At 38.3% G+C, this 21,077-nt stretch overlaps 1 protein-coding gene across 5 annotated transcripts in view; it reads left to right on the top strand.

The window, feature by feature from the left end:
* TET2 (tet methylcytosine dioxygenase 2) overlaps nucleotides 1-21,077 on the top strand; it is a 145,796-nt gene that overhangs the window by 27,525 nt on the left and 97,194 nt on the right. For 2 of the 5 annotated variants that reach the window (XM_027543918.1, XM_027543920.1), the window contains exon 2: nucleotides 16,826-16,972. Coding sequence is in view for 2 of the 5 variants with exons in the window: in XM_027543915.1 (XP_027399716.1) it covers nucleotides 16,991-17,004 (14 nt within the window). In the remaining 3 variants the exon portion in view is untranslated. Of the gene's footprint in view, nucleotides 1-16,825; nucleotides 17,113-21,077 lie in introns of all 5 variants that reach the window. The other 3 variants (XM_027543915.1, XM_027543916.1, XM_027543919.1) reach the window with 2 other exon arrangements.

The raw sequence follows: 21,077 nt of genomic DNA, 5'->3' as shown, positions 1-21,077 counted from the left end.
TTACTTTCAAACACAGCTGACTTCAGACTTAAAAAGTGCATTGCGTAATGATAAAGAGGTTCAGTTCAGTTCAGTTCAGTCGCTCAGTCGTGTCCGACTCTTTGCGACCCCATGAATTGCAGCATGCCAGGCCTCCCTGTCCGTCACCAATCACAGAGTTCACACAGACTCACGTCCATCGAGTCGGTGATGCCATCCAGCCATCTCATTCTCTGTCGTCCCCTTCTCCTCCTGCCCCCAATCCCTCCCAGCATCAGTCTTTCCCAATGAGTCAACTCTTCGCAAGAGATAGCCGAAGTACTGGAGTTTCAGCTTTAGCATCATTCCTTCCAAAGAAATCCCATGGCTGATCTCCTTCAGAATGGACTGGTTGGATCTCCTTGCAGTCGAAGGGACTCTCAAGAGCCTTCTCCAACACCACAGTTCAAAAGCATCAATTCTTCAGTGCTCAGCTTTCTTCACAGTCCAACTCTCACATCCATACATGACCACTGGAAAAACCATAGCCTAGACTAGACAGACCTTTGTTGGCAAAATAATGTATCTGCTTTTGAATATGCTATTTAGGTTGGTCAGAACTTTCCTTCCAAGGAGTAAGTGTCTTTTAATTTCATGGCTGCAATCTCCATCTGCAGTGAATTTGGAGCCCAGAAAAATAAAGTCTGACACTGTTTCCACTATTTCCCCATCTATTTCCCATGAAGTGATGGGACCAGATGTCGTGATCTTCGTTTTCTGAATGTTGAGCTTTAAGCCAACTTTTTCACTCTCTTCTTTCACTTTCATCAAGAGGCTTTTTAGTTCTCTTCACTTTCTGCCATAAGTGTGGTGTCATCTGCATATCTGAGGTTATTGATATTTCTCCTGGCAATCTTGGTTCCAGCTTGTGCTTCATCCAGTCCAGCATTTCTCATGATGTACTCTGCATATAAGTTAAATAAGCAGGGTGACAATATACAGCCATGACGTACTCCTTTCCCTATTTGGAACCAGTCTGTTGTTCCATGTCCAGTTCTATCTGTTGCTTCCTGACCTGCATACAAATTTCTCAAGAGGCAGGTCAGGTGGTCTGGTATTCCCATCTCTTTCAGATTTTTCCACAGTTTATTGTGATCCACACAGTCAAAGAATTTGGCATAGTCAATAAAGCAGAAATAGATGTTTTTCTGGAACTCTCTTGCTTTTTCCATGATCCAGCGGATGTTGGCAATTTGATCTCTGGTTCCGCTGCCTTTTCTAAAACCAGCATGAACATCAGGAAGTTCACGGTTCACATATTGCTGAAGCCTGGCTTGGAGAATTTTGAGCATTACTTTACTAGCATGTGAGATGAGTGCAATTGTGTGGTAGTTTGAGCATTCTTTGGCATTTCCTTTCTTTGGGATTGGAATAAAAACTGACCTTGTCCAGTCCTGTGGCCATTGCTGAGTTTTCCAAATTTGCTGGCATACTGAGTGCAGCACTTTCACAGCATCATCTTTCAGGATTTGAAATAGCTCAACTGGAATTCCATCACCTCCACTAGTTTTGTTCGTAGTGATGCTTTCTAAGGCCCACTTGACTTCACATTCTAGGATGTCTGGCTCTAGGTGAGTGATCACACCATCATCATTATCTTGGTTGTGAAGATATTTTTTGTACAGTTCTTCTGTGTATTCTTGCCACCTCTTCTTAATATCTTCTGCTTCTGTTAGGTCCATACCATTTCTGTCCTTTATCGAGCCCATCTTTGCATGAAATGTTCCCTTGGTATCTCTAATATTCTTGAAGAGATCTCTAGTCTTTCCCATTCTGTTGTTTTCCTCTATTTCTTTGCATTGATCACTGAGGAAGGCTTTCTTATCTCTCCTTGCTATTCTTTGGAACTCTGCATTCAGATGCTTATATCTTTCCTTTTCTCCTTTGCTTTTTGCTTCTCTTCTTTTCACAGCTATTTGTAAGGCCTCCCCAGACAGCCATTTTGCTTTTTTGCATGGGGTGGATAAAGAGGTTAAGACTCCAAAAAAGTATACAGCTTTTAATGTGCACGCATCTAACAATAGTATCAAAATAAGTGAGGCAAAAACTGATAGAACGTCAAAAAAGGAAAGAAGAAGCAGCATCTACTATTATAGTTGGGGAATTTAACAACTTTGTATTAAAAACAGCCAGCTCCAGCAGGCCAAAAATCAGTCAGAACATAGTAGCACCATCAATCAGTGGGATAAAGTTGACGTCTATAGGTTTCATCCAGTGATAGATAGTGTGTTAGTCTAACACACAGCATATGTTGATATCAACCAGTGATAGCATGTTACATATTCTTTGAAGCTCTCATGGAACATTCACCAAGACAGACCACATTCTGGGCCATAAAAAATACCTTATCGAGTTTTAAAGGAATAGGAATTAAAATTCCCTTAATGTCTGCTCTCAGACCCTAAGGGAATTACACTGGAAATCAATTACAGAGAGACCATTGAAAAATCCCTGAACACCTGGAGATTTAACATACTTGTAAATCAAACTTAGGTCAAGGAGGGGATCTCAAGAGAAATATAAAAATATTTTGAACTAAATGAAAATGAAAATACAACATATAAATTTGTGGGAAATCAGTGAATATAGTGTTCAAAGGTAATATATGTATAGTACTGAATACATATATCAGAAATGAAATATCTAAAATCAATAAGGGAATGTCTCTGGCAGCCCAGTGGTAAAGATTCTGTGCTTCCACTGGAAAGGGCATGGGTTTGATCCCTGTTTAGGGAGCTAAAATCTCACATGCTGCATTGGCGTGGCCAAAAATAAATAAATAATAAAAATAAATAAAATCTATAAGCTAAGCTTTCATCGTAGGAAACTAGAAAATTGAGAGCAAATTCAATCCAAAGTAAGCAGAAGAAAATAAAAATCAGAGGTAAAATCAATGAAATTTAAAGCTGGAAATCAATAAAGGAGACAGTACTACAGATGTCATGGACATTAAAAAGAAAAGAAGACAGTAATGTGAAAACTGTATGCCCACAAATGTGGTAACCTAGATGAAAAGAGCTAATTCCTTGAAAGACACAACCTGCCAAAATTCACACAAGAAGGATTAAATAATCAAAATAGGCCTATTTTTGTTAAATAAATTGAATCAGTAATTTAAAACTTTCCAAAGCAAAACACCTGGTCTTTCTTATGGGTTCATTGGTGAATTCTACCAAACATTTAACGAAGAAAGTATATTAATTTCAGAGAACAGAAGCAGCGAAAATAATTTCTAACTCCTTCTTTGAAGTCAGCCTTGTGTGTGTTACTCCCATACTGCTAATTTATCCCTCTCTCTTTCCCCTTTAGTAACTATAAGTTTGTTTTCTACATCTGTGAGTCGGTTTCTGTTTTGTATACATGTTGCTTCAAATGGCAATGTTTCATTCTTTTTTTATGGCAGAGTAAGAGTCCACTGTGTGTGTGTGTGTGTGTGTGTGTGCGCACGTGCGCACATTTACTTATATATATACACACACACATATACACATACTCATACTGTATCTTCTTAAACCAATCATCTCTTGATGGGCATTTGGGTAGTTTCTAAGGCTTGGCTGTTGTAAATAGTGCTGCTATGAACATTGGCATGCATATATCTTTTTGAGTTAGAATTTTTGTCTTTTCAGGATATGTGCCCAGGAGTGGTGTTGCTGGATCATATGGTACCTCTATTTTTAGTTTTTAAGGAAAGTCCATACTGTTTTTCCTATTGGTGGTGCCAATTTACATTTCCACCAAGAATGTAAAAGTATTCCCATACTCACACCAGCATTATTATTTGTAGACTCTTTTTTTTTCTTTTGTAGACTTTTGTATCATAGCCATTCTGACTGGTGTGAGTTGATAACCTCTTGGTGATACACCACCAAAGACATGATTCTTGAAAGGAATAGTTTTTAAGCTGGACTTCATTAAAATGGGTATAAAGCGTCTGCCTGCAATGTGGTAGACCTGGGTTTGATCCCTGGGTTGGGAAGATCCCCTGGAGAAGGAAATAGCAACCCACTCCTGTACTCTTGCCTGGAAAATCCCATGGATGGAGAAGCCTGGTAGGCTACCATCCATAGGGTTGCAAAGAGGCAGACACGACTGAGTGAGTTCATCTTCACTTTCATTAAAATGAAAAACTGGAAATTCTCTGGCCATCAGTGGTTAGGACTTTGAGCTTTCACTGCCAAGGGCCAGGGTTTGATCCCTGCTAAGGGAACTAAGATCCCACAAGCCGAGCAGCACTGCCAAAAAAAAAAAAATTTAAACTTCTGTTCTACTAAAGTGTATGTCGAAAGAATGAGAATACAAGCCATAGACTCGGAGAAAATATTTACAAAGACCACATTTGATAAAGGACAGTCATATACAAAGAACTATATACAGAGAAAACTATATAGAGAGGAAAATATAGAGAACTCTTGAAACTGAAAACAATTAAAAAATCAACAACCTATTTAAAAATTGGGCTAAAAACCTGAACAGATATATTATCAAAGAAGATATACAGATGGTAAATAAGTTTATGAAAAGGTGTTCATCATCATGTAATTAGGGAATTACAAATTAATGAATGAGGTTACTCAGCGCACCTAATAGAATGGCCAAAAGCTAGAATGCTAAAAATGCCAAGTGCCGGTGAGGTTATGGAACAACAGAAATTCTTCACTCATTGATGGTAGAATGCAAAATGGTAGGGCCACTTTTGGAAGAAAGTTTCGCAGTTACTAATAACACTAAATATACTCTTACCATATAAGCTGGTGATTGCACTCCTGGGAATTTACTCAAAGGAGTTGGAAACTTAAGTCTACACAAAAATCCACATAGAGTGTTTATAGTCGCTTTCTTCCTAATTGCCAAAACTTGGTAGCAACCAAGATGCCCTTCAGTAGGTAAATGGATAAATATACCGTGGCATGCAGACAATAGAATATTATTTAACACCAAAAAAATTAGGTATCAAGCAATGAAAAGACAGAGAAATCTTAAATGCATATTACCAAGAAAAATAGTCTATTCTGTAAAAGTCCATACCCTTTGATTCTGATTGTATGACTTTCTGGAAAAGGTGAAACTATGCAGATACTATAAAAATTAGTTTTTCCAGGAATTAGGGGTAAGAAGGATGAATAGGCAAAATACAGAGGGTTTTTTTTGGGGGGGGGGTGAAACTGTTCTGTAATATATTACAAAGGTAATTAAACCAATCATCTGTTGGTTTAATTAAACATCTGTCAAAATTCATAGAAGGTAAAACAGCAAGAGTAACACCTAGGGTCAACTTGGTGATAATGATGAGTCAGTGTAAGTTCATCAACGGTAACAAATGCACCACTCCAAAAGGAAGCCTTATAGTGGGAGAGGTTTTACATGTGTGTGGCAACACACTAGGCTTCTGTGTCTGTCACTGTTTCCCTGAGTTTGCACAAACCCGTGTCCATTGAGTCAGTGATGCTATCCAACCATATTGTCCTCTGTCAACCCCTTTTCATCCAGCCCTCAGTCTTCCCAGCATCAGGATCTTTTCCAGTTAGTTGGCTCTTTGCATGAGGTGACCAATGTATTGAAGCTTCAGCTTCAGCATCAGTCCTTCCAATGAATATTCAGGGTTGATTTCCTTTAGGGTTGACTGGTTTGATCTCCTTGCTGTCTAAGGGACTATCAAGAGTCTTCTCCAACATCACAGTTCAAAAGCATCGAATTCTTTGGCACTCAGCCTTCTTTATGGTTCAACTCTCACATCCATACATGACTATTGGAAAAAACCATAGCTTTGACTATACAGACCTTTGTAGGCAAAGTGATGTCTCTGCTTTTTAATATACTGTCTAGATTGGCCATAGCTTTTCTTCCAGGGGGCAAGTGTCTTTTAATTTCATGGCTGCAGTCACTGTCCACAGTGATTTTGGAACCCAGGAAAATAAAGTTACCATTTCCACTTTTTCCCATCTGTTTGCCATGAAGTGATGGGACCAGATGCCATAATGTTAGTTTTTAAAATGTTGACTTTTAAGCCAACTTTTTCACTCTCCTCTTTTATTTTCATCAAAAGGCTCTTTAGTTCCTCTTTGCTTTCTGCCATAAGGGTGGTGTCATCTGCATATCTGAGGTTATTGTTATTTCTCCCAGCAATCTTGATTCTAGCTTGAGCTTCATCCAGCCCAGCATTTCGCATGATGTACTCTGAATATAAGTTAAATAAGCACGGTGGCAATATACAGCCTTTACGTACTCCTTTCCAATTTTGAACCAGTCTGTTGTTCCATGTCCAGTTCTATTGCTTCTTGACCTGCACCAGATATCTCAGGAAGCAGGTAAGGTGATCTGGTATTCCCATCTCTTAAAGAATTTTCCACAATTTATTGTGATCTACACAGTCAAAGGCTTTGGCATAGTCAATAAAGCAGAAGTAGATGTTTTTCTGGAACTCTTTTGCTTTTTCTGTGATCCAGTGGATATTGGCAATTTGATCTCTGGTTCCTCTGCCTCTCTAAATCCAGCTTTTACATCTTGAAGTTCTCAGTTCACGTACTGCTGAAGCCTAGCTTAAAGAATTTTAAGCATAATTTTGCTAGAATGTGAAATGAGTGCAATTGTGTGGTAATTTAAACATTCTTTGACATTGCCTTTCTTTGGGATTGGAATGAAAACTGACCTTTCCTGCCCTGTGGCCATTGCTGAGTTTTCCAGATTTGCTGGCATGTTGTATGCAGCACTTTCACAGCATCATCTTTTAGGATTTGAAATAGCTCAGCTGGAATTCCATCACCTCCACTAGCTTTATTTGTAGTAACGCTTTCTAAGGCCCACCTGACATTATACTCCAGGATATCTGTCTCTAGTGAGTGACCATACCATTGTGGTTATCTGGATCATTAAGACATATTTTGTACAGTTCTTCTGTGTATTCTTACCACCTCTTCTTACTATCTTCTGCTTCTGTTAGGTCTTCGCCATTTTTGTCCATTTTTGTGCCCATCTTTGCATGACATATTCCCTTTGTATCTCCAGTTTTTTTGAAGAAATCTCCCTCAATGTATTGTTTTCCTCTACTTCTTTCCATTGTTCACTTAGGAAAGCGTTCTTGTGTCCTCTTGCTGTTCTCTGGAACTCCACATTCAGTTGGGTATATTTTTCCCTTTCTCCTTGCCTTTTGCACCTCTTCTTTTCTCATCTATTTGTAAGGCCTCTTCAGACAACCACTTGCCTTCTTGCATTTCTTTTTCTTGGGGATAGTTTTGGTAGTGTTATGAACCTCCATCCATAGTTCTTTTGGCTCTCTTGTCTACCAGATCTAGTCCCTTGAATCGGTTCATCACCTCCACTGTATAATCATAAGGGATTTGATTTAGTTCATACCTGAATGGTCTAGTGGTTTTCCCTCCTTTCTTCAATTTGAGCCTGAATTTTGCAATAAGGAGCTCATGATCTGTGCCACAGTTGGCTCCAGGTCTTGTTTTTTGCTGACTGTATGGACTTTCTCCATCTTCAGTTGCAAAGGATATAATCAATCTGATTACATGTATGTGCATGTGTGGTAAGTTGCTTCAGTTGTGTCCAACTCTGTGCGACCCCATGGACTGTAGCCCACCAGGCTCCTCTGTCCATGGGATTCTCCAGGCAAGAATACTGGAATGGGTTGCCATTCCCTTCTCCAGGGGATCTTCCCAACCCAGGGATCGAACCCACATGTCATGTTTCCTATGTTGGCAGGCAGGTTCTTTACCACATGTGTGTAGCGCAAAGTATATTACAACTCATTATTCTTTCTGATATATTTTACAGTGAACCAAAATCTGCTCTAAAAATATGTTTAATTTTAAAAATGTAATGCAACCTAAAAACACCATAAATTTATTAAAAGAAAATGGGCTAGGCAGTAAAAGTATCTTTTGTTTTCCTTAGTGTTTCAGTTCAAGTCCTGTCTTGACTCTTGGTTTCCAGTCTGAGGTTGAGAAAATAACCTAATCTTCTTAATTGAGTCACAACCTAATTTCAATGAACAGTTAGTACCAGTCCTTTATACAAAAGGTGAGGGAGGGGATATGAGTTGATCAGAAGATGGCCAGTGGGTGAGATTTACTTGGCTTCATTCAGTGCCTTTGATAGATGAAAGGCTACAAGCCAAACTCATGTACCTACAGACTCCATGCCTTTTCTCCGAGTACTGAAGATGAGAGTCCTGTTTGGTTTTATGTGAGGATTTCCCCCCTCCTCATCACTCCTCAGAAAATGAAGGATATCTATCCTCCTCATTTAGGAAATGAGTGCTTGTAATAGAAACTTATTTTTAGTCAGCTGTTCCCCTTAGATGATTTATGTTACCTCTGACCTGCTTTCTGATAAAACATGACTTCATTCATGGCTCTGGAGATGACCTGGCATAAACCTGGAGTGTTAAGTCATTTTAATGACAGCTGGAGACAGGATTGGTCTCCCACTGTAAGACTGTCTACCGTGAGATTCTGTAAAGCAGCTGCATTCCTAGGGAGGCCTGGTTAAGTTTATCCCACTATTAGGTTCTTCAGTATTGCTCATCTTTCTCAAAAGGAAAGAGGTTTTTCCAGCATGCACAGTATCTGGCTTTTAATGGCTGTTGTGTGCTTATTTGCTCAGTTGTGTCCAACTCTTTGTGAACCCATGGACTGTAGCCCGCCAGGCTCCTCTGTCCATGGGGATTCTTCAGGCAAGAATACTGGAGTGGGTTGCCATGCCCTTCACCAGGGGATCTTCCTGACCCAGGAATCGAACCAGGGTCTCCTGTACTGCAGGCGGATTCTTTACCACCTGAGCTCCCAGGGAAGCCCCTTGTAATGGCTACAGAGCTGAAATAACATACATATACTTGGTTGCTCGTTTTGTCTGTTTTCCCTTCATTTTGTTAACTGACTCATTCTTGAAGGTTACAGTGGTTATGCTTTTCTGGTCAGCTGATGGTTGACCTTTCTTAGAAATGACACTTTCACATCTCCAAATATAAGGAGTTAATGCTCCAGTTTCATTGAGCATCTCATCCACTCAGTGAAGAATCAGGACATTCAGGATTGATTCCCATGGCCTGTGACCCAGAGTCAACTTGGTGCAAAGGGCTTTTCTCAGACATCCTTCTCGAAAGGCAGGGTCAGTGACTCCTTTTTTTCCAAACTCTGTTTTGCTCAGTGATGATTTTAAAATGGTGATTTTGTTCTTTCAGTATCTAAAAATGCTTCCTATATTCCAGAACCTCAGTCATCAGTACATCAGGGGAAATAACATACTCTCACATTCCTGTTCTCATACTTTTAATTGTATAAAATACATTCACATGTTTTATAATTATTGAGGGGTTTTTGTTTTAAAATATGTAGTTTCTTTGTTTTACAAGGGAGCTACATGATACCTTTTTGTTTTAGAGCTTATATGTTATGCTGTGGTATCATGACATTCCAAAAAAAAAGGTAAGTTCTGACATTTAAATATATTCCATCATTTACCTTTCCCTGTATCATCATCACCAATAGTATTTCACATTTTTATTGATGTTGTCCTTTTATCATTCTTTATAACTCAATTCCTCCTGTTTATTCCTCTGCATTAAAGTTGCTTTCCCCAGCTACCTCCTGTCCCACTTTTATTTCTTGTTTGCCTCTCTAAAATAAGGTTTAAAATAAAGCCTCTACTATAAATCATTATTATTATACTCATTTGTATTTTGACCTAGAATATTTTAAAGCCCTCAGAAAGTTTCCGTTGTTCAGTCACCCTCCCTAAGCTATGATCTGTGTACTCTTTGGACAAGTCTTTTGTTATCTTCTTTATTGGAGTGTGTGTTATATGTCTCTGTCTGTGTGGTCATGGCTGATAAACTTTCAATTTAGCCACAATTAATATGCTTTTAGATGAGTTTCTTTTTCTTGGGAGTTTGTTGATGATATTTACTTTGTCTTGTGATTAAAAATGTGTGACAGAGTTCTGTAGCAAAATAATGCCTTCTTACCTGCTTGCACTCTTCCATTTAGAAGAACTGGTAGTTGACAACGGGCTCTTTTTAATTTTGGTTTCTACAACACAGGGGTTGCTAGGTAACTTTTAATCCCTTTCAACAAGAGAACAGTCAACAACAACAACAAATTTCTGCTCTCTTTAGACTGTATATTCCATCTAGAAGACCTAGCAAATAAAAAATGACTTAAAAAATTTTTTAAATGTACAGTTCTATATAGACTGCCTTCTACATCTTTGGAATATGGCATCAAATATTTTTTAATTAAACTGCCATTTCTTCAACATTATGATCTGCTTATTCTTAAGAAATTAACTTCTAAGCAACATTTGCCATCTCCACGAAATGTATGGAAATCCAGTTTAATTTGAAAATAGTAATTTTATGAAAACATATAAAAATTTTGTTATTAAAATATCTACTTGGATTTCTCATTTACTTATATGACTCTCCAATCTTAAGTGTGGTACAGCTGTTCATACTAAACATTTTGTTTATTTAGGGGGCAAATGTACTTAAATTCTGTCATCCTGGTCATTACTTGAAATTTTAACTTCATATTCTAAATTTTAAATAATTTCAATCTTACAAAGCATATAATTTTTACATAAAATTTTTAAAAATTAAAAAAAACTTTTATCTTTTTCATTTCTTCTATCAGATTTCCCCCATGATGTTTCTTTCTAGCTACTGCCAAAGTTAATAGTTACATTTTCCCCAGTAACAAGAAGTACATTTGCAAAGACTTTAAAAATTATTTTATTGGAGTATAGTTGATTTGCAATATTGTGATTTGCAAAGATTTTAGCAATTGCTTAAAGCCTGTATTAAAAAATCCTTTATTTAAGAATCATTCAAATAGCTAGAGCTGATATGTAGCAGGTATACATGAGTGTAGCTGTGCTGAAGGTTGCTGAAATATTTCCAAGGTGGTGAGGAATTTTACTGCTCTAAGACCCCTTGCCTCCTCCATGACTCCCTGATCTTCCCCCCAGTCCTGTAGCTAAAAATAGGTGGTCTCTTGGACCCTCCTCCAACACTATGATCCATGCTTTGACAGGCTAGCTGTTAAATGTTTTTATTATAACTCATGTGGATAGAGAATTATCATTTATATGTTTTGGTGTTTTTAAGAGTACCTTATGATAGAAGTACTTTATGTCATGTTAATAACATTTCTAATTTTGTAAAATGCATAATTTCTTTTAATAATCTGAGTAAATAAAACCATGGTCTCATTACTCTGAAAGATCTGCTTTATTACTTTATAATATGAAATTACCAAATCTGAAGGAAGAGAATATATCAATACATTGTAAAATAATTTAGGGGAAATGAGTAAGCATTGTGATGATCAGTTTACAGTTACCTGTTATGTGAGGATTATTCATTACAAAGTTTTAATATTTAGTATGTGAAGGTGGTTGTTGTTCACTCTCTGACTCTTGTGACCCCATGGGCTGCAGCATGCCAAGCTTCTCTATCCTTCACCATCTCCCTGAGTTTGCTCAAACTCATGTGAAATAAAATTATATTGATTATTCTAATTATTCTAATTTCCTATCAATATAATTTTGTCATGGTTTTACACCTTATTCATTGTGTAATACCTCTTTTTTTAAACATGTATTTGTTACATCTGTATCAAATTAGACCGTATTTAAGTCATAGAATCATAACACCTTAAACCTGGTTTGGAACAGAACAATCAAGCTTGTTCTGCTTGATTTTTACTCAGTATTTTTTTTTTTAATGTGGGTTTTTCATCTTGGTGTTTACGAATATCTATTCCCTCATAACTTCTGTTTGCCTGTTTGTTTTTGAAAGGTATATATGTTGATAATCTATACACAATGCCAATGCCCAATGAATTTATACCTGTAACAAATTAGGACACGGTACCTAATGTTTTTGTGCAATAGAAATACTATGTCAAACAGTTTATAACTGCTGCCTAATGTTTCAGCTTTATTTGGCAATTTTAGTTCTATGAAGACTGTTCATTAGGAACAGTCTTGTTTGGTGTATATATGTATACTTTTATCTTAGTGGAATTTGTTCTGTAAATGCTTACTGAATTTTTCCTTGGAGTTACTACTTTGTGTTAGGAAGAGTGAGGAGAAAATATACACGAGGACTTCCTTTAGTTTTCTTCTTAGAGCTTTAACTGCTGTAGTGAATTTTTTTTTTAAAGCTTTAATGGAACAAACATTGCTGCCAAGGAGCTGACATTCTGAAATAGCACTTCCCTTTGGGCACCTTGCAGTGGGGATCATTTCCTTGAAGAGAGAGAGGGAGGGAGCCTGAGCCCAGGCTTGTTGGGGTGGGGGAGGGGGAGCAGGGAGAGGAAAGAGTGGGGAGACCTGAGTCCTGGGGATATCCTGCTGAGGTCAGTAACCTGCTGTTCAGTGGACGTCCAGTCTGACCCCTTTCAGACCCGGAGAAGGCTCATGTCCAGCAGGGAGGCAGCCCAGGCAGCATGACAACAGGAAGGAAACACCTATCGCTGGGAAACTTTGTAGAGACACACAGTAAAGGTGGCTGAGTAGCACAAAGGGGGAAGGAAGGGCTAGATCCAGCAGCATGAGCATAGTGCCCTGTTTGCTGTGGAAATATTTATCTCATGATTTGATCAGTGAAATCTCTGTCTATTGGAAGGAGAATGAATATGAGACCGCAAAGAAAGATTTCTATATACAATGCATAGTGTACATTGATGTGTACATCCTGATCGTAAAGAAAAGTTTGGTTCCGCTTTTGAAGGAAAGTGTCTGCTAACTCGTATTTGAAGTACAGAGTAACTTACCTTTCACCAAAAAGAATTCTGTTCTTCCCTGAATCTCCTATAAGCTGTTGGAGGCCTGCCACCTACAAAGTGTGTGCTAACGGACATGACTGACAGTATTTTGAAGATTAAATGACTAAGAATGCAATCAGTAAATCTCAGCTATTTTTATTGCCACTGTTATTTTTTTCATCTACACTCTGGAAAAGATTGCAAAAGGATATTATCCTTTTGAAACAGTGAGTAGTTGATGAAGATAAAATAGCAGAATAAGCTTCAATCTAGGGAGACAAAAGAAAAATCTGTCTTAGAACCACATTATCCTTAGAAAGATAGTGATTTTGACTGTGAGATTTATTTCATTCAGTTGAAAATATGGATGGGAGTGAGAAAATTTCAATGTGCTCTTGGTTTGCAGTGGGAGGTGGTGGGGGGAGCGAGGGGGCAGTGTTACCTTGATTTTTGTCTGGTTGCAGTTATCCTTCATGCCTGTTTGGCCTTCTAAATGATTTTTGTTTTCTTTATAATCTCAGTATATCAGGTCAGAGGGAAAACTCAATATATAAGCAGATTGATATTGTTTTGTATTTGCTTTAAGAGTATTTACCATAGCATCCTAAATAGTATTATTAAGGTTCTCTTTCAAAGCCTGTACCCAAGTATATGAGTCATCACTGCAATGATTCCTGAATGATGTCATGTTGGAGACATTCCAAGACTGAACACAGCCAAGACCATTGGTCAGTGAGGAACTGTGTTCTGACAGGAGCCTTGTGGCCTCTTACAGGTGTACATTCTATGTATTGGGTCAGCCTCTTTCTATAAAGGACCTTTTTGGGGCATAGAAAATTGGAACTTCATGGTCTCTTTGATGATTTGCCAGCTTGGTTCCCAGCCAGTCAGATAACTGCTCATGGTGACATGCATTTCTCTAGGGCCCCCCACCTTGGGCTGGTCTTTAGAGAATAGTCTCACTCAGCCCGCTCACACCATTCTGGGCCAAGGACATTGCTGTCCCGAATGCCTTACAGTATAGATAAAAATCTTACAACAGTTACATTCTGATAAAACTCTGAGTTTACTCTGAGAATGCATTAACCATTTAGGTTTTACATTACTATTTTAAACAGAAAACAGGAAGGCAAGTGTTTCCTTCCTTCCTCAATATTTGGTCCATAAGTTGCTAAACCCAGCCTTAGGAATCTAAGGATATACAGACAAAGACCCTCTTCTTACCATTGTTTCTTTGACCTTTTCTAAAATGACAAAATGTTTCATTGTCTCCAACCCTAACCTCCTGAACTGTACTTGTCTTGTAATAATTATTTGGAATACATGGATTCCTCAAATATGTCATGTCAGAAGTTTATTTTGTCATTTCAAATTCCTTTATAGAATTTTTTTTCCGATTAATACCATGGTTCTTCCAGGCAACCAAACCCAAAGCTTTATTGCTATAATTGAGTCTTTCTTCCTACATCTACAGTGTTACTAATATCCACCCATTTCTCAATCAGTAATATTTCCCTACTTTATCATTTTATTTCATTTTCTCTGCCACCCTTCTGTTCAGACTTATCACTTTACATCTGGACTATGGCAACAAGCCAGTATCTTTTTTAAAAAAACAATGTTATTTATTTATCTATTTTTGGCTGTGCTGGGTCTCCAGCTGTGTGGACTTTTCTCTGACTGCAGCAAGCAGGAGCTGCTCTCTAGTTGCAGTGCATGGGCTTCTCATGGCAGCAGCTTCTCTTGTTGCAGAGCACAGACTCTGGGCTGCGTGGGCTTTAGTAATTGCAACTCCCAGGCTCTAGCACACAGGCTCAATAGTTGTGGTGCATGGGCTTAGCTGCTCCATAGCATGTGGCATCTTCGTGGACCAGGGATCGACCTGCATCTCCTGCACTGACACATGGATTCTTTACCACTGAGCCACTTGGGGAAGCCCCAAGCCTCTGCATCTTCTCCTGCATCACATTCACTAGGATGGCTTTAAACAAACAAACAAAAAAGACAGACAATAACAAGTGTTTGTGAGGGTGTGGAAGAATTGGAACCCTCATATAATTGCTGACGGGAATGTAAAATGGCAAAGACTTTGTAAAAAACAGTTTGGCAGCTCCTCAAAAGGTTAAATGTAAAATTATCTTGAGGGTTCAGGATGGGGAACACATGTATACCTGTGGTGGATTCATTTTGATATTTGTCAAAACTAATACAATTATGTAAAGTTTAAAAATAAAATAAAATTCAAAAAATAAAAAAAATTAAAAAAAAAAAAAAAAAAAAATTATCTTATGACCTAGCAATTTCACTCCTAGGAATTCTACTCCCAAGAGAATTGAAAACATATGTCCATACAAAAACTTAGAAACAATGAACAAACATGCTTAGAGCTGCATTATTCACAGTACCCTAAAGGTGGAAGCAATCTGTGTCTATCAACAGATAAATAGAAAAAGAGAATGTGGTTATATGCATATAATGGAATACTCTTCTGCCTTAAGAAGGAAGGAAATTTTGATATGTTACACCATGAATGAATCTTCAAGACATTATGCAAGGTAAAATAAACCAGTCACAAAAGGACAAATGTGATTCTGCTTATATGAAGTACGTAGAATAGTCAAATTCTTAGAGACAAAAAGTAGAATTATGTGCTTAAAAATGATGACTTCTATGATATATGAACTATATCTTAATTTTTAATTGAGACATGACAGTCTTACTACATTGACTTTTATGATGCCGTGTTGCTGAAGAAACAGCATGCCCCAGTCTCAGCTTAGTGTTTCCGGCTATGTAATGGAGAAAAGTAAGTGACCTCCCTTCTGACTGTAAAATAGGGATAAGAGTAACTACCTTTCCAGATGTTTGTGTTAAATGAGTTAACATATCTAGTTACTTCTAGCACGGTATCTGGCATCACTAAGAACCTAGTAAATTTACTAAGACCTCTTGGGACGTGAGCCTTCAACAGCTTCCAGTACTATTTCAGATACTGTTTCCAGATATTCTGGAAAGTGGTCCAACTCCTTTGCCATTTTACCAATACTCTGTATTCTGGCTCAAAATTCCTCTCCAGATTCTCCTAAGGCTATTTTATAGAAACCCTTCCTTCAGAATGGGCTTTTTTTAGTCCCCCTAAAGTTGCTTTGCATATTCTTGCAACTGTGTCTTTTCTTGAAAACAATGCTCTCTCCCTGTTCCGCTCTCTGAATTTCATCCTGCCTTAAAACTCAGCAGAAGCCTATTCTCATGCATTAAACTTTTCCTCTCATTTCAGTGCATGGATATCTCTCATTTTTATAGCACCCAAGATTTTCACTACATCTTTGATCAGTGAAGCCTTACTTTGGTTATATTTTTTAAGTATTTATCTTATCATGTGATCTTTTGAAAGTATGTATCGAGCTACATTAAAGCCCCTGAGCACTGGGTTGCATGTTATAGTTCTTTACCTTTTCCACAGCACTTAGAACATGGCCTTGATGTGGTGTATTTGGGATAAACATCTGCTATAGGTGAGTTAAGCTAGTGCTACATCTCAACAAGTACAGGGACTTTTATGATTCTCTATTTTGGCTGCACCTTAGAAACACTTGGGGAATAAGGTTTCATTTTTAGGCCAACAAATCAGAACCTCTGAGTGTTAGGCCTCAGCTTTATACCCAGGTGATAATTATAACCAAGACTGAGAACTATTGGCTTCAACCAGTGAAATAATAGAAGCCAGTGGTTCTCAAACTTAATTGGTAATCACAGTTAAGATGTGATGATCACAGACTGACATGGGCAGAGGTGCTTTGGTAGTGCAAACTGCTCCGCAAATATTAGACATATATTATAGTGCCATTGAGACTTTGATGGCCTTGGGAAAGATCCTTAAACCCCGAAATTTTTCAGAGCCAACGGCACAGTGGGGAAATACCTAACTATAGGCATCTAAAACCTCTAAACTCTGCCTCATAGCTTTCATACCAGATGCGCATGCCTAGTTCCTTTTAGCTCTTACAAATGTTTAAACTCTTCATCTTTTCCAGGCTGGCCACCATTCAGCAGCAGACCCTCTCAAGATTGTCCACTTGCCTTTGCTCCTGGTTGAGTTACCTCACATGGAAGCGGGAGATGGGCTCAGCGGCAGCCAGCAGGCCATGACCCAGGAGGTGCAGTGAGGGACAGAGCTGCTGGTAAGGCCGGCGACAGTGATGCCAGTTTGCAAGTATGTTTATTCTCACTTGAATGGTCCACCTCTCGTCCAGTCTCCAGCTTCGTACTCTCTCAAATGCCTCTATTATCTACGCTTACAATGCATGGCTTAGAGGTTAAGGTCTGTGAATCCCCTAAAGTTGTGTGCTGACTTTTAAGTATATATGGTTTTTTTGTTTTTCTTCTGGAGAAAAGGAAGGTTTTCATCAGATTCTTAATGTCTGATATCTTAGTAAAAGAAAAATGAGAACCATTCAAATACAGTAAGCACAGAGAAAGTTCTTGTCTTTAACCACTTGTTACAGTGTTTCTTTTCTCCATTCTTATCTCACCTCTGGCTACTTTGTCTCAGTCTTGTTGAAGACCAGAATAATGCTATTTTATGGTTATTTACTGGTCTGGAAGTGAGCATCTCTTGAGCCTGAGCAGCTGGGCTTCATGACAGTTTGGCTTCCTAGACCTAGCTGAGAACTAAAGTTTAGAATGACAGATGTCAGAAGAGTCTGATTTTTTCTGAAAAATGCAAATAGAGGTACGGACAAAGAGAAAGACACCCTTTTCATTATGTTCTTATAGTTGATCTTAATAAAGATCAATTAATTTTGTTAATGAGCATCCCAACCTAAAGGTTTTTTCATTGGTGTTTTTTTTTTTTTTTTTTTTTAAATCAGATCACTATCTTTTATATAGACATACAGAAGGAGGGAGCTGATTTATTTTTTCCCAGAAACATTCAAAATAAATGTGCTTAGTTGCTGGGTCGTTTCTGACTCTTTGGCACCCCATGGGCTGTAGCTTGCCAGACTCCTCTGTCCATGGGGATTCTCCAGGCGAGAATACTGGAGTGGGTTGCCATGCCCTCCTCCAGGGTATCTTTCCATCCCAGGGATCAGACCCAGGGCTCCTGCACTGCGGGCAGATGTTTTTTACCATCTGAGCCACCAGCGAAGCCCATGAATACTGGAGGGGATAGCCTATTCGTTCTCCAGGGGATCTTCCCAACCTAGGAAACAAGCCAGCGTCTCCTGCATTGCAGGCAGTTTCTTTACCAGCTGAACTACCAGGGAAGCCCTTAAGATGAATAATAGAATGAATTCTACTGTATATACCTTTGCTTGTTTAAATTGTAGATGCATTGTAGGAGAGGAAGTACAGGTTAGCTAGAGAAAAGGGGGAATGAGATTTTTTTTTTTCATCTATAATTCTTTAGCAGGTAATTCTGCTTTAGTTTCACTGAGTCTTGTTTATGCATTCAGCATAGTAAATCTTCTAAAAAGCCTGTGTAGCTTAATCTCTGCCCTCACTACAGATGCCTGAGGATATAAGTATCCACTCTGCCACTTGATACTTCTTAGAGACTGACCTGGTGCTGAGAAATCCTTTCCAACGTGTCCTCAGTTAAACTCCCATGATTCCTGGATATTGCCATTTTCAAGACACAGGGCAAGTGCATCTGCCTAGATTACCTCTCTGCCCTGGGAATTTTAAGTCACCATGTAAGGGAAAGAGAACTCAGCACAGTGGTAACTCTCAGAATGAAAATTTTCCCCTTGCATGCTAATGTTTTTAGAGTAATCATTGTCACTGAAAATAGACTTCCTCTTTCCCCTCTCATACTGGAAAATCTTAGGTAATTATGAATAAAGCTTTCTTCGCTTTTCCCCTCCTCCCTGAGTGAATGCTTTGCCCCTCACTGTGGGGACTGTGGCTATTCTTTCTGTGTTTGGCTTTAACATGAGAACTGAGACATACGTTAAGAAAATTTTTATCTCAAGTCATAACATTAGTCAGAGGATTTTCTCTTCTTGGAGGTGACGGGTGGATAAGTAAGGAAAAATGAAAGTTTAGGGGAAAGCATAAGATAAATTACTAACAAGAAAAGAGGACAGGGCTTTCCCTGGTGGTCCAGTGGCTAAGACTCCATGCTCTCGATGCAGAGGACCTGGGTTCCATCCCTGGTCAGGGAACCAGATCTCACGTGCTGCAGCTAGACCCAGTACAGCCAAATAAATATTTTTTTAAAAAAGAAAGAAAAGAGGACAGGAGATTAAAATATTAGCTGTTATTTTTTTTTTTTTTTTCAGGTCACTCCTGAAGGAGTCCTTCCTTCATATCCAAAAAGAATCTAATTTTGCATTTAGTTTTTTTACAGTTTGGTAAGCTCAGCCTAGGACTTATTTTCAGTAGTAAATAAGCTGGGGCTTATTTTTAGTAATGTTGATTAGCTGTGTGTTCCATGGGAAAGTTATTTAACCTCTTTAAGCCTTGTTTTATTTGGCAAGGAGGAAAATAGGTCAGAGTTAAATAATAATAGAATTGTGTAATGTTATATGGATAATATGTTCAGGGCCTGGCACATAGTAAGTTCCCAATTGTATAGTAACATTTTTTTTTATTATTATTAATCACTATTACTAATGTTGCTTTTAGTTTTTTAGTAATGAATTCACTCAAAAAGTGTTTCTTGACCACCTATCAAATACCAGGCACTCTTTAGGAAGGGACATATTAATGAGCAAAACAGACAAAAGTCTTGCCTTGTTTATAGAGTGGGCTGCTGCTGCTAAGTCACTTCAGTCGTGTCCAACTCTGTGCAACCCCATAGAAGGCAGCCCACCAGGCTCCCCCATCCGAGCCAGACATAAATACAAATGCATACCATATAGAATATCAGGGAATACTAAGCATGAGCATTTTGTCAGAAAAAGGAAATTGGAGGCATAGTGAGTTAGTAATTGAAGACAGAGTAGTCAGAAAAGACATCAGGATAAAATTACTTCTTGAGTAAAAAACATGAAAAAGGAATACGCTCATACCATAAAGTTACATGGGGGCAGAGTGTTTCCAGTAGAGGGGAAATACCACAAAGCCCCTAGAGCGTTTTTTTCGGAGTGATTCAAAGAGAATGAGAACATCATGTACAGCTTCTTCATGCATTACCAATAAACGTTTGCCCAGGTACCCAAGTGAATGATACAGATAAGAACTTTGGAAGTTCAGAGAATGGCAAAGTACATCTAGACTAAAACAGGTAGAGAAGACTTCATGAAGGAAGGTGGTGATCTGGATCTCGGAGGCGAGGAGGAATTTGGATAGTTGGTAAAAGGGTACAAACCTTCAGTTACAAGATAAATAAAATCTGAGGATCTAATATATAATGTGGTGACTGTAGTTGACAATGCTGTATTGTATAATTAAAATGTGCTAAGAAAGTACAACTTAAATGTTCTCGCCAAAAAAAACCCAAGAACCTAAACGTCACGTGATGGCAGTGGTAATTAACTTGATGGGGGAAATGCTTTCACAGTATCTAGGTCAAATCATCATATTGTATACTTTATATATTTTAGTTTTATTTGTCATTCATACCTCAATGAAGCTTAAAAAAAAAACTCCAAAGTAAAAGTTCTAGTTAAAATTATTTTTATACAGTTCACAGTCATACAGCCTCACATCATCAGCCATAAAACAAATAAAACAGTAAGGAATGATATACCAGTGGACTGAAATAAATGAGAAATAGCATGAGGTGGAATAAAATTAGGATGTTGGCTTTGCAGGCAGGGGTGCACTAGGAAAAAGGAACAGGCAGACAACTTTTCACAGAGTTGGCAAGTCATGGATGGGAAGATGGCAAGATCAGTGAGGTCAATTTTTGTAAAACTCTAAGGGCAGTCTAAAGATTATTACCTGCTCTCATATAAATATTGAGGAACAGCTGAAGCAGATAAGTAACATGGTAAATTCAGGTCTTTAGTGATATTATTAAAAGTCTAGAAGAGTAGGGAGATGCAGGAAATGGTTGGAGTCACTGAGGAGTGAGGTTGAAAACATGGATTATGGTAAGAGATAAGACAGAAAAGGAAAGATAGGTTTGATATATTTTAAAGAAAAATGATTTAACTGCTTAATTGCACACAAGAGATTAAGAAGAAATGTTTTCAAGTTTTAAATTGACCAATGAAGTATGGCCATTATAGGAAATAGGGTACCCAAAGGTGACGTATGGCTTCCCTAAGTCCATGTCACTAGTAACTGGCAGAACCCAGACTGGCTCCATGTCTCCATCTTGACAGCTCCTGCCTC

Source organism: Bos indicus x Bos taurus, chromosome 6, assembly GCF_003369695.1.
Source record: "Bos indicus x Bos taurus breed Angus x Brahman F1 hybrid chromosome 6, Bos_hybrid_MaternalHap_v2.0, whole genome shotgun sequence".
Taxonomy (NCBI): Eukaryota; Metazoa; Chordata; class Mammalia; order Artiodactyla; family Bovidae; genus Bos; species Bos indicus x Bos taurus.
Note: the sequence above shows the minus strand (reverse complement) of the source record. Positions and strands in the feature narration are given on the sequence as shown.